General features: G+C 48.4%; 1 protein-coding gene across 2 annotated transcripts in view; it reads right to left on the bottom strand.

Moving 5' to 3' along the window:
• Positions 1-12,936, bottom strand: part of EXOC3 (exocyst complex component 3) — a 344,012-nt gene that overhangs the window by 154,995 nt on the left and 176,081 nt on the right. For both annotated transcript variants that reach the window (XM_077491872.1, XM_077491873.1), the window contains one exon: positions 9,637-9,737. In XM_077491872.1, the coding sequence (XP_077347998.1) occupies positions 9,637-9,737 (101 nt within the window). The remainder of the gene's footprint in view (positions 1-9,636; positions 9,738-12,936) is intronic.

The following is a 12,936-nucleotide window of genomic DNA, read 5'->3' as shown; positions in this document are numbered from 1 at the left end:
ACACAAGATCTGAATTTTGGTCGGAAAAAGCTCTGATGGTTTTCCCGACGTAATTTCACTCAAGCTGTCTTGCATACACACAGTCACACCAAATTCCGACCGTCAAGAACGCGGTGACATACAACACGTACGACGGGACTAGAAAAAGGAAGTTCAATACCCAGTAACCAACAGCTTCCACCTCGTAGCTGAATCTGAGCATGCGTGTTTTTTTGTGCGTCGAAATTGCATACACGATCAGAATTTCATCTGAAAAATTGAGAATATTGTTCTCAAGCTTTTGTTGGCGGAAATTTGGCCAGCAAGATTCCGATGGAGCATACACATGGTCACACTTTCCGAATAAAAAGCTCTGATCAGTCTTTTGCTGGCCGAAATTCCGACCGTGTGCACGTGGCATCAGGAGAGCTTTTCCCCAAAATCAATCCTACCTGTACTATGGAATGGTTGGACACTGTCTTGGATAGATAAGCTAAGGACCGAACACAGGGAAGCCGATCCCCCGTGAACCGAGCATAATCCAATCTAGAGAGGGCAGCATAGGATCTGGACTGGCAGGAGAAAACCCTGTCATTAAGAAACTTCCAGCGCCAAAGATCCACATATCCACAGGTATCACACAACATACGCAACAGTTTAGATTCAGATTGTAGATCATAGTTTCATAGTTAGGTTGAATAAAGACACCAGTCCATCCAGTTCAACCTGAGTGAGTGTCTACAATTGTCCTCATCCCTGTACATTGCACACTCATGTTGGTCCCTACCCTCAAGGAGCCCACAATCCAAGGTCCCCATTCATATCCTAGGGCCAATTTTGAACAGAAGCCAATTTACCTACCTGCATGTCTTTGGATTGTGGGAGGAAACCAGAGTACCCGGAGGAAACCCACGCAGGCACAGGGAGAACATGCAAACTCCAGGCAGGTAGTGTCGTGGTTGGGATGTTTCAACCTATCTAATGCAGGCAGCATCACAGAATTAAAATCCCCAACAATGACCATAGGACAGTTGGGCAATGAGGCAAAATGCACGCTTAGGTCAGTAAACACTGCAGCCATGACCAGAGGAGGGAGGTAGACCGTGACTGACAGGAGAGAAATCCCATGTATAGTCACATGTAAAATAACAAACTGCCCTTTAGGGTCCACGATAACCTGATGACAAGAGAACAGTAAACCTTTACGGATTACGATCGCAACCCCTCACGAGCATAATTAGAAAAAGTGGAATGGTAGTTATGAGCCACCCAATCTTGACGCGCATGAGATGCGTTTCCTGGAGGAACAGGATATGTGGTTTATGCTGTTTCAGTGCTTCAAAAGCAGAGGCTCTTAAATTTGAAATTAAGTTCATGAACATTCCATGAACAAAGATTTACTGTGGGCATGCGGAAGACATTAAAACCCATAGGGCAGGAGAGAAGGGGGCAGGGGAGAGCAAATATGAGCAGCCCCAACACCGGTCACAGTTACAGTGCAGTCAGAGGGTCTCGTGGCGCACATTCATTCATCCACACATACATCATGCATACAACAGCAAAACTATGTACAATAACATTGCCTAGTAAGGGTAGCATAACCCCATGCCCAGCTCCTAAAAAAGGGAGTGGGCTTATACCCTAAACTTGAACCATGCATAGGGTGCGGGGCCATTAACAGAAAATGGAAGGAACAGAAAAAAAAATTCAGCGCGCAACAAAAATGGGGCAGATAGTTCACCCCACGGCAGCTCAGGCCAACTCAGTAGTTGAAGGCCCGTGACTTTCCCACAGGAGAGATGTATGGTTGACCACAATTTGGCTTAACATATCCCACAGTAAGGAGAAGAAAAGAAAAAAAAAGGCAAAACTTAACGGGCAGACATCCATCAGGCAGGTGGCTGAATGGGTTGAGGTAGTAATTCCCACCAGGATAAGGCATTTTGGGGGGACTGGAAGTGAACCTTCTCTTGATGAGTAACCTCGAGGGTAGCAGGGAATAGCATGGAGTACCGGATATCATGCTCCCAGAGCTTCTGCTGGACACGCTGATAACTGGTTCTTTTATTGCAAACTGTTGCAGAGTAATCGGGAAACAGGGACACTGCAGCATTATTGATCCGGAGACTTCCTTTCTTCCAGGCAGCACCCATGATGGAGTCCAAATCCCTATAGTTCAGGAGACGAATCAAGATTATGCAGGGTGGGTAACCCTCAGAGAGAGGACACCCGGGGACTCGGTGGGTCCCCTCAATCACAAACAAGAGGGAGAGTTGATTGCAGACAAATTCTTGCTTGAGCAAGCTCTCTAGGAAGGCTACAGGGTCAGACCCCTCCACCTACTGGGAGACCAACCAGACAGAGGTTATTCCTTCAGAGACAATTCTCTCAGTCATGTATCTTATCCTCTAGTGTTGCAATCTTCCCCCATAGGTATTCAGTTTAGGCAGGATGGGGTTAATGGTGTCATCCAGGTCACTGATACGCAGCTAAGTCTCAGTGGCCTGGCCATGGATCTTTTGCATGTCCTGCCACATGATCAATAAGTCTAGCTTTAGGCCTCCCACCTTCCCGATAAGGTCTGAGTGGTTTACCTTAACGATGGCGAGGATTTCCGACAACGTAGGTCCCTTTCCATCATCTGCGCCATCCTCACTCAGGGCAACCTGTGAGGACGTGGCCGGGGGGTCTGGAATCCCGGGGGAAGGTGGCGGGAAAGCATCCTGGCCATCCCCAAAGAGATCAGGAGTGGAGGCTGGCGATGCACTTGGCCCATGCAAAGAGTTGTGGCGGTCATTTTGGCAGGAGCGTATAGTGATGCTCATCTTGGCCGGAGGTTGCTTCTTAGGCCGCTTTCCCATCCACCAAAACAACTCCCAGGGTTGTGGAAACCTTCCTCACCAGGATAGGTGTAGTTTGAGTCAAGTAGCAGTCATGGACAAACAGGTGCAGGATTGTAGGAGGAGAGACCGAAAGCAGCACAGGAACACATCTGATCACATCCCACGCTAGGCCAGGCCCCTGGGAAGTAACCTTTAAGTGCCATTTTAACCAGTGTGTGTCACCTTGTACTGTGTCTGTATCAAGACCAAACATTCCAGGATATGTAAACTTTTGATCAGAGCCATTTGGACGATTTCATTAGGATTTAAAAAATAGGATTTTTTGTACTCACCGTAAAATCCTTTTCTCTTTAATTCACCAACCAACACAGCCCCTCTCTTAGCCACTGGGTTGTTATGCCCCATTACTAGGAGATACTAGGCATTAGTTGTAATACAACACTCAGAACTCTTAGTTCTGCCCAGGGGGTGGTCCCTTGGGCAACAACCCTCTAGCCTGACATGCAGCCATCAGTACATCAACAAGCAGTATAACGTATAGAGAAAAAGTAGGGGCGGGTGCTGTGACGGTCTGTGAATTACAGAGAAAAGGATTTTAAGGTGAGTACAAAAAATCCTATTTTCTCTTATATTCTGATTGCCCTTGTGGAGCGGGCCTTGACCGGAAAGGGGGGCACCTGCCCCTTCAAGGTGTAGGCTTGCACTACAATCTGTCTGATCCACCTAGAAATGGTGGCCGAGACCGCCATGCCTTTCTTTGGACCAGCTACCGAAACAAACAAAGAGTCTGGCTTCTGGAAGGGAGCAGTGGCAGACACCTACACCTTAAGAGCACAAACCACATCCAGAGCGTGAAGAGCCACCTCCTTAGGGTGTTTCGGCTTAGGACACAGAGATGGTAATACAATGTCCTCATTGATATGAAAAGCCGAGACCACTTTCGACAGAAATTACAGTTGCGGACGCAACACCACCTTATCCCTGTAGATAACCAGATAAGGCGACTTGCAGGACAAAGCCGCCAGTTCCGAAACCCTCCTGGCCGATGTAATGGCCACTAGAAAGACCACTTTTCAAGAAAGTCAAGAAGGGAATCTCCCTGATATTTTAAATCTGCCGTTTTTGAAGGTTCAAATCCCACGAGGGTAACGGTGAATGCACCGGAGGGACTACATGTCGCAACCCGCTGAACAAATTTACTCACTAATGAGTGACACGCCAGGGGTCACTGAAAAAAAGGACAGCCAAGGCTAAAATTTGCCCCTTAATGGTGCTCAATGCCAATTTCTGGTCTACTCCTTGCTGAAGAGACAGCAGGATCCTGGATATGAAAAAGGACATTGAGATGTAGGCCTTCCAGGTACGATGATATATCTTCCGAGAAGATTTCCATGCCCTCAAAATAGTCCGATAGACCCCGGTTCCTTAACACCTGGCTCTTAATAGCCATGCCGTTAAAGCCAGCGCACTAGGTCTGCGTACCAAGGACGCTGAGACCAATCTGGGGCAATCAGTATTACTGGTATCCCCTCAAATTCCACTCTGCGAAGCAGACGTGGTAACAGTTTTAGCCCTTGTACACACGGTCGGAGATTCCGACAACCAAATCCGTCGGATTTTGTTTTCGTCTAAACTGTTGCATACAAACGGTTGGACAAAGTTGTCGGAAAATCCGACGTGATGACGTTATTTCGTTACGACGGGACAACGTTCACGCTAGTAGCCAATAGCTTTGGTGTAGGAATTTGATCTGAGAATGCGTGGCACTTTGTCCGATCAGAATTCTCTACACATGATCGGAGTATGTCCAATCGGAGCATTTTGTCAGAAAATTTTACCAACAAGTTGGAAAACTTGGTCTGTCGGATATTCCGACGGAAACAGTCCGATGTAGACCACACACAGTCGGAATATCCGAAAAAACGGTCCGATCGGACACATTCCGTCTGAATCTCCGACCGTGTGTACAAGGGCTAAGTGGAAGAAAAGTGTAGATCAGCTGGTACCGATCCCACGGAGCCACCAGCGCGTCTGACGCGTCTGCCCACTGATCTCTTGTCCTGGACACAAATCTCTGCACCTTCCGATTGAGACGGGAGGCCAGAAGATCCACGTCTGGTGTGCCCCACCTCAGGCACAGTAGCCTAAATACCCCCGGATGCAACGCCCATTCTCCTGGGTCCAGCATCTGGCGACTCAGATAGTCCGCCTGCCAGTTCTCCACTCCCGGGATGTAAATGGCCGACAGGACCGGTACGTGTCGATCTGCCCACCGAAGTATGTGAGCGACCTCCTGTGCGGCGGCTGAGCTTCTTGTTCCTCTTTGGTGATTGACGTATGCCACAGCCGTGGTATTGTCTGACTGGATCCTGATCGGACACCACTGAAGTCTCATCGACCATGTGGAAAGGCACAGCCTGATCGCTCTTAGCTCGAGCAGATTGATCGGCAACTTGGATTCTTCCGCTGACCAGAGGCCCTGAGCCGACTGAACCCCCATCACTCCACCCCAGTTGGATAGGCTGGCGTCCGTTGTGATCACTGTACATTTCAGAGGTAGGAACAACTTCCCGGACTGAATCACCGGGGACCTCAGCCACCAGATCAGTGAATCTCTGACTGACTAGCTCACCTGGATCTGTCGATCCAGGGACAACTGAGATTTGTCCCATTTTGTCAAAATCTCCTTCTGCAGGACTCTGGTGTGGAACGAGGCATATGGTATTGCCTCGAAGGAGGCTACCATGAGCCCCAGTACTCGCATGCAGAAGCGGAGCGACTACCACTTGCGGTTCATCAGCAGTTCTACAGCGGATCCGAGAGTCTGCAGTTTGTAAGAAGGGAGAAACACTCTCACTTCCCTGGAGTCCAGCAGCAAGCCCTGTACTCCAGACACTGGGTCGGTACCATCACCGACTTCTTTAGGTTCAATAGCCACCCAAATTCTTGCAGGGTCTGCATGGTGATCGCCACATCCTCTAATTCTGAGGCGGAAGATGCCCTCAGGAGGAGATTGTCTAGGTATCCCACGATCGCGATCCCACGTTGCCGCAGCAACGCCAAAACTGGAGCCAATACCTTGGTAAAGACTCGGGGGGCTGATGCAAGACCAAAAGGGAGAGTCAAACTGGTAGTGGGCATCCCCGACTGCAAATCGCAGAAACTTTTGATGCCGAAGGCATATGGGTATGTGCAGGTACACACCTTGGATGTCTAAAGACGCCAGGGAGTCCCCTTGATGGAGTGCAGCAACTACTGAGCGAACTGATTACATTCTGAACCTCTGCACTTTCACAAAGTGATTGAGGGCTTTTAGGTCCTCGATTGGACATACCCCTTCCTTCTTGGGAACTACAAACAGATTTGAGTAGAATCCCTGGAAACGTTCCGATTCCAGAACCAGTACAACCATCCCACGACTCAGCAGGTCCCTTACTGCACCCAAGAGGGCCTCCCGGCGAGCCAGGGATACGGGTATGCTGGAGGAGAAGAATCTGTTTGGTGGCCAAGAGAGAAACTATCTTGTAGCCGGAGGAAATCAGATCACAGACTCATTGGTCGCATAGTCCAGAGGATCACCGGACTGCAAGCTCCCAAAGGCGACCCCCCCACCCAAGACATGAGTGGGGGCAAACCTTCATGCGGTAGCATTTTTGTTCGCAGGCTTGCGGTTCCAGGGACGTTTTTGTCCTTCCGTGGTCGTCCCGTCAGGCTGGGGAAGTTTAACCGAAGCTCCGGGCGGACGAGTAGGGTACTCTTACCACCAGTGGCATTTTTAATAATGTCATCCAAAGAGGCTCCAAAGAGCCAGTCGCCAAGGAAGGGAAGATCCGTCAGGGCTTTTTTGGATGCCTGGTCAGCAGACCAGCATTTTAATCAAATCAGGCGCCTCAGCACCGCTGCTGACACTGAAGCGGGACCCAAAGGGGACCGCTACATCAGCAGAGGGATCTGCTGGCTCCTGAATCTTCAGGGTATCACGCACAGCTGTGATAAGTGCTCCAACAAGTGCTTTGTCGCGCACGGACCCGGACGGGGACTCATCCTCACTGTCCAAACGGTCCTGGTCAGCGTCCTCTGACAAGACAGAGCAGGGTTCCCCAGCCTCAGCAGGACCAGAGTCTGTGTCAGAGCTCTCCCCAGAGTACAGGGAGTGCAGGGGCCGCTTTTTTGCACCCTTTTTCCAATGTGCCGCCTCCATCTTGGCAACGAACGAATTGAGGACCGCCATCAGGGTGTCCACAGGCATTGCGCAGTCCGCAGGCGACCGGTTGCAATTGCCTGGATTTTGGGGGTGCCTTTATGGGGTGTCTGCCACCCGAAGGGGACTTAGGACAGTGACAGTCCCACCCTCCTTACTGCCGCTAGCTGAGGGGCTCTTTCCCGCTGGACTCACCACCATGAGGAGTGCTGCGCTATTCAGCAGGTAGTGCCTGTAGTCCCTGTTGGCTCCCAGTATTTGTCGGTGGAAGCAGCTCCAAATGGAGCTAAAACCGATCTGAAGTGTGCTCAGGCTTCAAGAAAATGGCCGCCCAGCGTCCAGCACAAGGACATAAAACACAGGGAAAATGGCTATGAGGGCACAAGAGCACATGATGCCGCTAGAGAACACTCAAAGAAAACTTGTTCAGGCTACAAGAAAATGGCCGCTGGTGTTCTGAATAGGAAATCACCAGAAAAATGGGCGCTGAAGCCCAGGAGAGCATGCTGCCTTGCCCATACCTAAAATGGTCGAAAACAGCTCCATGAGGTAAAGGAAGAAATCAATGGCGGTGAGCACACACCGGTGCGCGGAACATCAGCATGGCCTCACAGACAAACTTCCAGGGGCATGAAAAACAGGACCCAGCTAGCCAGCACAACCCCCCCCCCCAGGTGAGAGCCCCCCGGAGAGCCCCTGCATAGCACACACACACACACACACACACACCGCTCAGCAGCATCCCCCACGGGGGGGGGGGGGGGCATAGGGACAGGGAGAGAAGAGAGGGAGGTGAGGGACCCCAAATCGACCTCCCCGGGAATACCCAGCTGCTCAGCCCCGCCGAGGCAGGGAGAGCTGTACTTACCAGTCCTGAAGAGCTGGGAGACATTCCATCACAGAGCCACTCACTGATGAGTACAGGGTGGCTGCTGGCCCGGCATACTGTGACGCAGACATCAGTAGCCCAGTCATATGTATGACCCGGAACATAAAAGCTCACCGACCACATCTGGAGCTGAGGTTTCACCGTGGCCTGCCTACCACGTAGCTGCGGCTTGCACACGCTCAATGACCAGACTGGGGAGACTACAAGGATAAGAGTATCCAGCCTGTCACCCAGCTGGCTGTTGATAGTAGATCACAGGATCAATGATCTTGCGCAAAAAGTCACGCTTCTGCAGAAAAAAGCATGGACCTATGGGCCCGCAGAGTTCCTAGGTCCTTCTCCTTCACTAGACAAAATAAAACTGATGGCTGCATGGCAGGCTGGAGGGTTGTTGCCCAAGGGACCGCCCCACGGGTGGAACTAAGAGTTCTGAGTGTTGTACTACAACTAATGCCTAGTATCTCATAGTAATAGGGCAGGGATCCTCAAACTACGGCCCTCCAGCTGTTGCGAAACTACACATCCCATGAGGCTATGCAAAACTCTGACATTCACAGACATGACTAGGCATGATGGGAATTGTAGTTCCTGAACAACTGGAGGGCCGTAGTTTGAAGACCCATGTAATAGGGCATAACAACCCAATGGCTAAGAGAGGAGCTGTGTCGGTCGGTGAATATAAGAGAAAAGGAGCCAAACAACTATGTGATAATAAACGGCTTCATAAGATCATTATACTTAAATAAAAGAGCTTTTTGGCATGATCAGTCATATTTTCAATATTAAAGTGGAAGTCCACCTTAACACTTAAATTCCCCTCTGCAATTATTAATGTGAGCTAAGTTCAGACTTATGTCTCAAAATGAAAAAAATCCCAGTTTTTCTATCTTTATTTTTCAGCATCCAGTCCCATCACATGACTTCAATTCTACTTCCTCCTGAGACTAAAATCAGCCAGTGGGTGTGGTTCCTGAAAGCTAGTGACATCTCTTCCTGGAAGGGACCCTATTTGTGTAGCCAGTGGGCATATACCAGATGGAAGGAGCTGATCATAGGTTCCTGCCTAGTGTACTCTCATCAGTAAGGATGTATTGTACATCCTAATTCATGAGAAAATGAGTAAATAAAATGACCCATCCACACAGGACTGGGGGGGGGGGGGGGGTATATGGGAGGTGCATGGCACATATACAGTATAGCTCATAACTCACATGTAGCTCCCTCATCTGGGTGTGTGCCACACCATGCACACAGTGCCATGCAGAAACAACCATGTGGTTGTACACTGTAGAAAATCTGCCGCTTGTTCCATTGTAATCTTACAGTTTCTAACAATCAGAACATACTTTCAAAGCCTGCCCTCTAACCCCCCCAGGAGAAACTGCTATCCAAAACAAGGCTATGAAGATAGGAGATCTGAGGAGGGATGAGGGTGGGGCTGGGCAAGTCTAGGAATGTCTGTCTAAAAAGGATGAAAAGGATAGAATGAACAGTATGCATGCATGTGTAGAAGAGAAAGACAACGTTTTCAAAAATGTTTCATTTTTGACTGGACTTCCACTTTAATGCCAAAAGGTCAAGATTTCTGCCAGAGTATGCAAACTTTTGAACACAACTGTGTATAAAAATATACCACACCTGGAGCTCTTCTTTAAAGTCTTGTTTGTTTCAAGAAAACCTAGATGTATCACATTAGCAAATAAAATTCATATCAGTCAAGATACCTGTTTAGAAATGTATTCATTTGCTGGAGGCACAGATGCAAAACCTTTTTCTTCAATTCTTCACTAATTTGAGCAGCTACCTGAAGATTCTGCTCAAACATCTGTAAACAAAAACAGAAAACGGCTTATCAGCCTGGGCAGAAATATAACAGACACTGGTTTCTTGATTTTGATGGTAAACCCACATTCTGGTCTCAGCTAATTAAAGCATGACGCACAGCCCTAATTTGTAAAGATAATATACAGTAGCTGTCCCTGTGTACATATACAATGACAAATGGTTCATATAAATACAGGTTTTCAAAACATTAACCACTTCGCATCCAGGCCAATTCTGACATTTCTCTCCTACATGTAAAATGCCTAATTTTTTTGCTAGAAAATTACATAGAACCCCCAAACATTATATATGTTTTTTTAGCAAAGACCCTAGAGAATACAATGGCGCTCGTTGCAACTTTTTATCTCGCACGGTATTTGCACAGCAATTTTTCTAACACGTTTTTTTCAGGAAAAAAAAACAGTTTCATGCTTAAAAACAAAAACAAAAAAAAAACAGTAAAGTTAGCCCAATTTTTTTGCATAATGTGAAAGAAGAGGATACGCCGAGTAAATAGATACCCAACATGTCACGCTTCAAAATTGCACGTGCTCGTGGACTGGTGCCAAACTTTGGTATTTAAAAATCCCCATAGGCGACGCTTAAATTTTTTTTACTGGTTACATATTTTGGGTTACAGAGGAGGTCTAGGGCTAGAATTATTGCTCTTGCTCTAAGGTTCGCGGCGATACCTCACATGTGTGTTTGAACACCGTTTTCATATGTGGGCGGGACTTACGTGTGCGTTCGCTTCTGTGTGCGAGCTCACGGGGACAGGGGCGCTTTAATTTTTTATTGTTGTTAATTTTATTTTTTATAGTTTTACACTTAAAAAAAAAAAAAAACGTATGACTTTTATTCCTCTTACAAGGAATGTAAACATCCCTTGTAATAGGAATATGGCATGATCGGACATATTTACAGTGAGATATGGGGTCAATAAGACCCCATATCTCACCTCTAGGCTGGGAAGAATAAAAAAAAAAAGAAAAAACGATCCTGGCTTCCTAGCCAGATCGGCGCCGTTAATTTGAATACCGAGGCAGGGCGTGACGTCATAACATCGCGCCCGGCCTCCGAACGATCATAGAGACTCCGGGGACAATCTAGTCCGCCGGAAATCTCTATGATTACTTGCTGGGGCCGGCGGATCCTGTGACCGACTCACCGATGGAAACGGTGAGTCGGTAGAAGCACCGGAGGGCGGCGGGAGGGGGGGCATCCCCTCCCGCCGCCCGTAAGAACGATCAAGCGGCGGAACAGCCGCTATGATCATTCTTATGGTGCAGGGAATCGCCGGCTGAAAACGGCAATATCTGAATGATGTCTGTGGCCTCAGGCATCATTTAGATATAACCACTGAAAGCCCATGACGTCAATAGGCTTAGTGTGGGCGCCAAGTGGTTAAAGTCTCAGTAAACCTAGACTATCAAAAATCCTCATTACATGGTAAAATAAAGTGTTCAAATGCAAAAAGACACTAGCATTAGTTTTGCGTTGAGTGAAATATACCTGGTTGATACTGCCTTCAGATGTCCCTCCCATTTTCTGTGTCCCCATTGCAGGCTCAGTTTGTGTAGACCAGCCGGTGTCCTCTACTGAGCATGCTTATATTTCAGTTGCCTTCTAAGCTCCTCTTTTCCTCCTTTTTCTTATCTGTGCAGCCCACATGACTATAATCACACATGTGGGCGTATACACAGTGGTGAATGACAACACCCCTTTCTCTTTCCTCCTCCATGTCCTATTGCTAAACACTATGGGGGTGAGATATAGTATGCTGATTGATTACATTTACTAAGAAACTCACAAGAAATGCTTAGTTTTAATATACCGTATATACTCGAGTATAGGCCGACCCGAATATAAGCCGAGGCCCCCAATTTACCCCCAAAAAAACTGGCAAACTTATTGACTCGTGTATAAGCCGAGGGTGAGACATGCCTGTCCATCCCTGTGTGTGTGTCCGTCCCTGTGTGTCCGTCCATCCCTGTGTGTGTGTGTGTCCATCCATCCATCCATCCCTGTGTGTGTGTGTGTCCATCCATCCATCCATCCCTGTGTGTGTGTGTGTGTCCATCCATCCATCCATCCCTGTGTGTGTGTGTCTCCATCCATCCATCCCTGTGTGTGTGTGTCTCCATCCATCCATCCATCCCTGTGTGTGTGTGTGTCTCCATCCATCCATCCATCCCTGTGTGTGTGTGTCTCCATCCATCCATCCCTGTGTGTGTGTGTCCATGTGTGTGTGTCCGTGTGTGTGTGTGTGTGTGTGTGTGTGTGTGTGTGTGTGTGTGTGTGTGTGTGTGTGTGTGTGTGTGTGTGTGTGTGTGTGTGTGTGTCCAGCCTACCTGTGTCCCGAGCCTCCGTCCCGTGCCTTGCCTCCTTGCCTCCGTCCCGTGCCGTGCCTTGCCTCCTTGCCTCCGTCCCGTGTCGTGTCGTGCCTTGCCTCCGTCCCGTCCCGTGCCGTGCCGTGCCTTGCCTTGCCTCCGTCCCGTGCCTTGCCAGGATCGCCTCGGCGGCCATTCTAAAATTCAAAAGCCCCGCCTCCGCCTCCGCCTGTGATAGGCGGAACACTGAATTTCCCAGCAGCCTGTGTTCCGCCTATCACCGATATCGTCTCATCCTCGTACTACGGACGAGGATGAGACGATGTCCGTGATAGGCGGAACACAGGCTGCTGGGAAATTCAGTGTTCCGCCTATCACAGGCGGAGGCGGAGAAGGAGGCGCGGCTTTCAAATTGTAGTATGTCCGCCGTCTGTCTGCTCGATACGCTGATCGAGCAGTCAGACGGCGATGACTCGAGTATAAGCCGAGGGGGGCACTTTCAGCCTCAAAAAAGAGGCTGAAAATCTCGGCTTATACTCGAGTATATACGGTAAATTATTAAATATATCAAATACAGTTGGTAATACCTGTAAAGTCATAAAACCCAGGGATGCTGATGCCATCGGAACAAAATGGAATCTAGTGTCAATTATCTCTGACTCTGCCTACACCATATTAATGCACAAAAACTGCATGTTGGATGTTCAACATAGATATATTGGGAGCTGTAAAACAGTTATTTGATATTTATAATGTCATTTGAATTGCTCTTCTGAAATATTTTTGTTTGTTGACTGACACAGCACCAATCAAGGCTGGCCAGACACAGACTAATGGCATATATTAGCAGAGTAATAGAAGCCCCTCCCA

The sequence above is a fragment of the Lithobates pipiens genome, unplaced genomic scaffold, assembly GCF_037356315.1.
Source record: "Lithobates pipiens isolate NorthernLeopardFrog02 unplaced genomic scaffold, aLitPip1_a1.2 Scaffold_19, whole genome shotgun sequence".
Taxonomy (NCBI): domain Eukaryota; kingdom Metazoa; phylum Chordata; class Amphibia; order Anura; family Ranidae; genus Lithobates; species Lithobates pipiens.
Note: the sequence above shows the minus strand (reverse complement) of the source record. Positions and strands in the feature narration are given on the sequence as shown.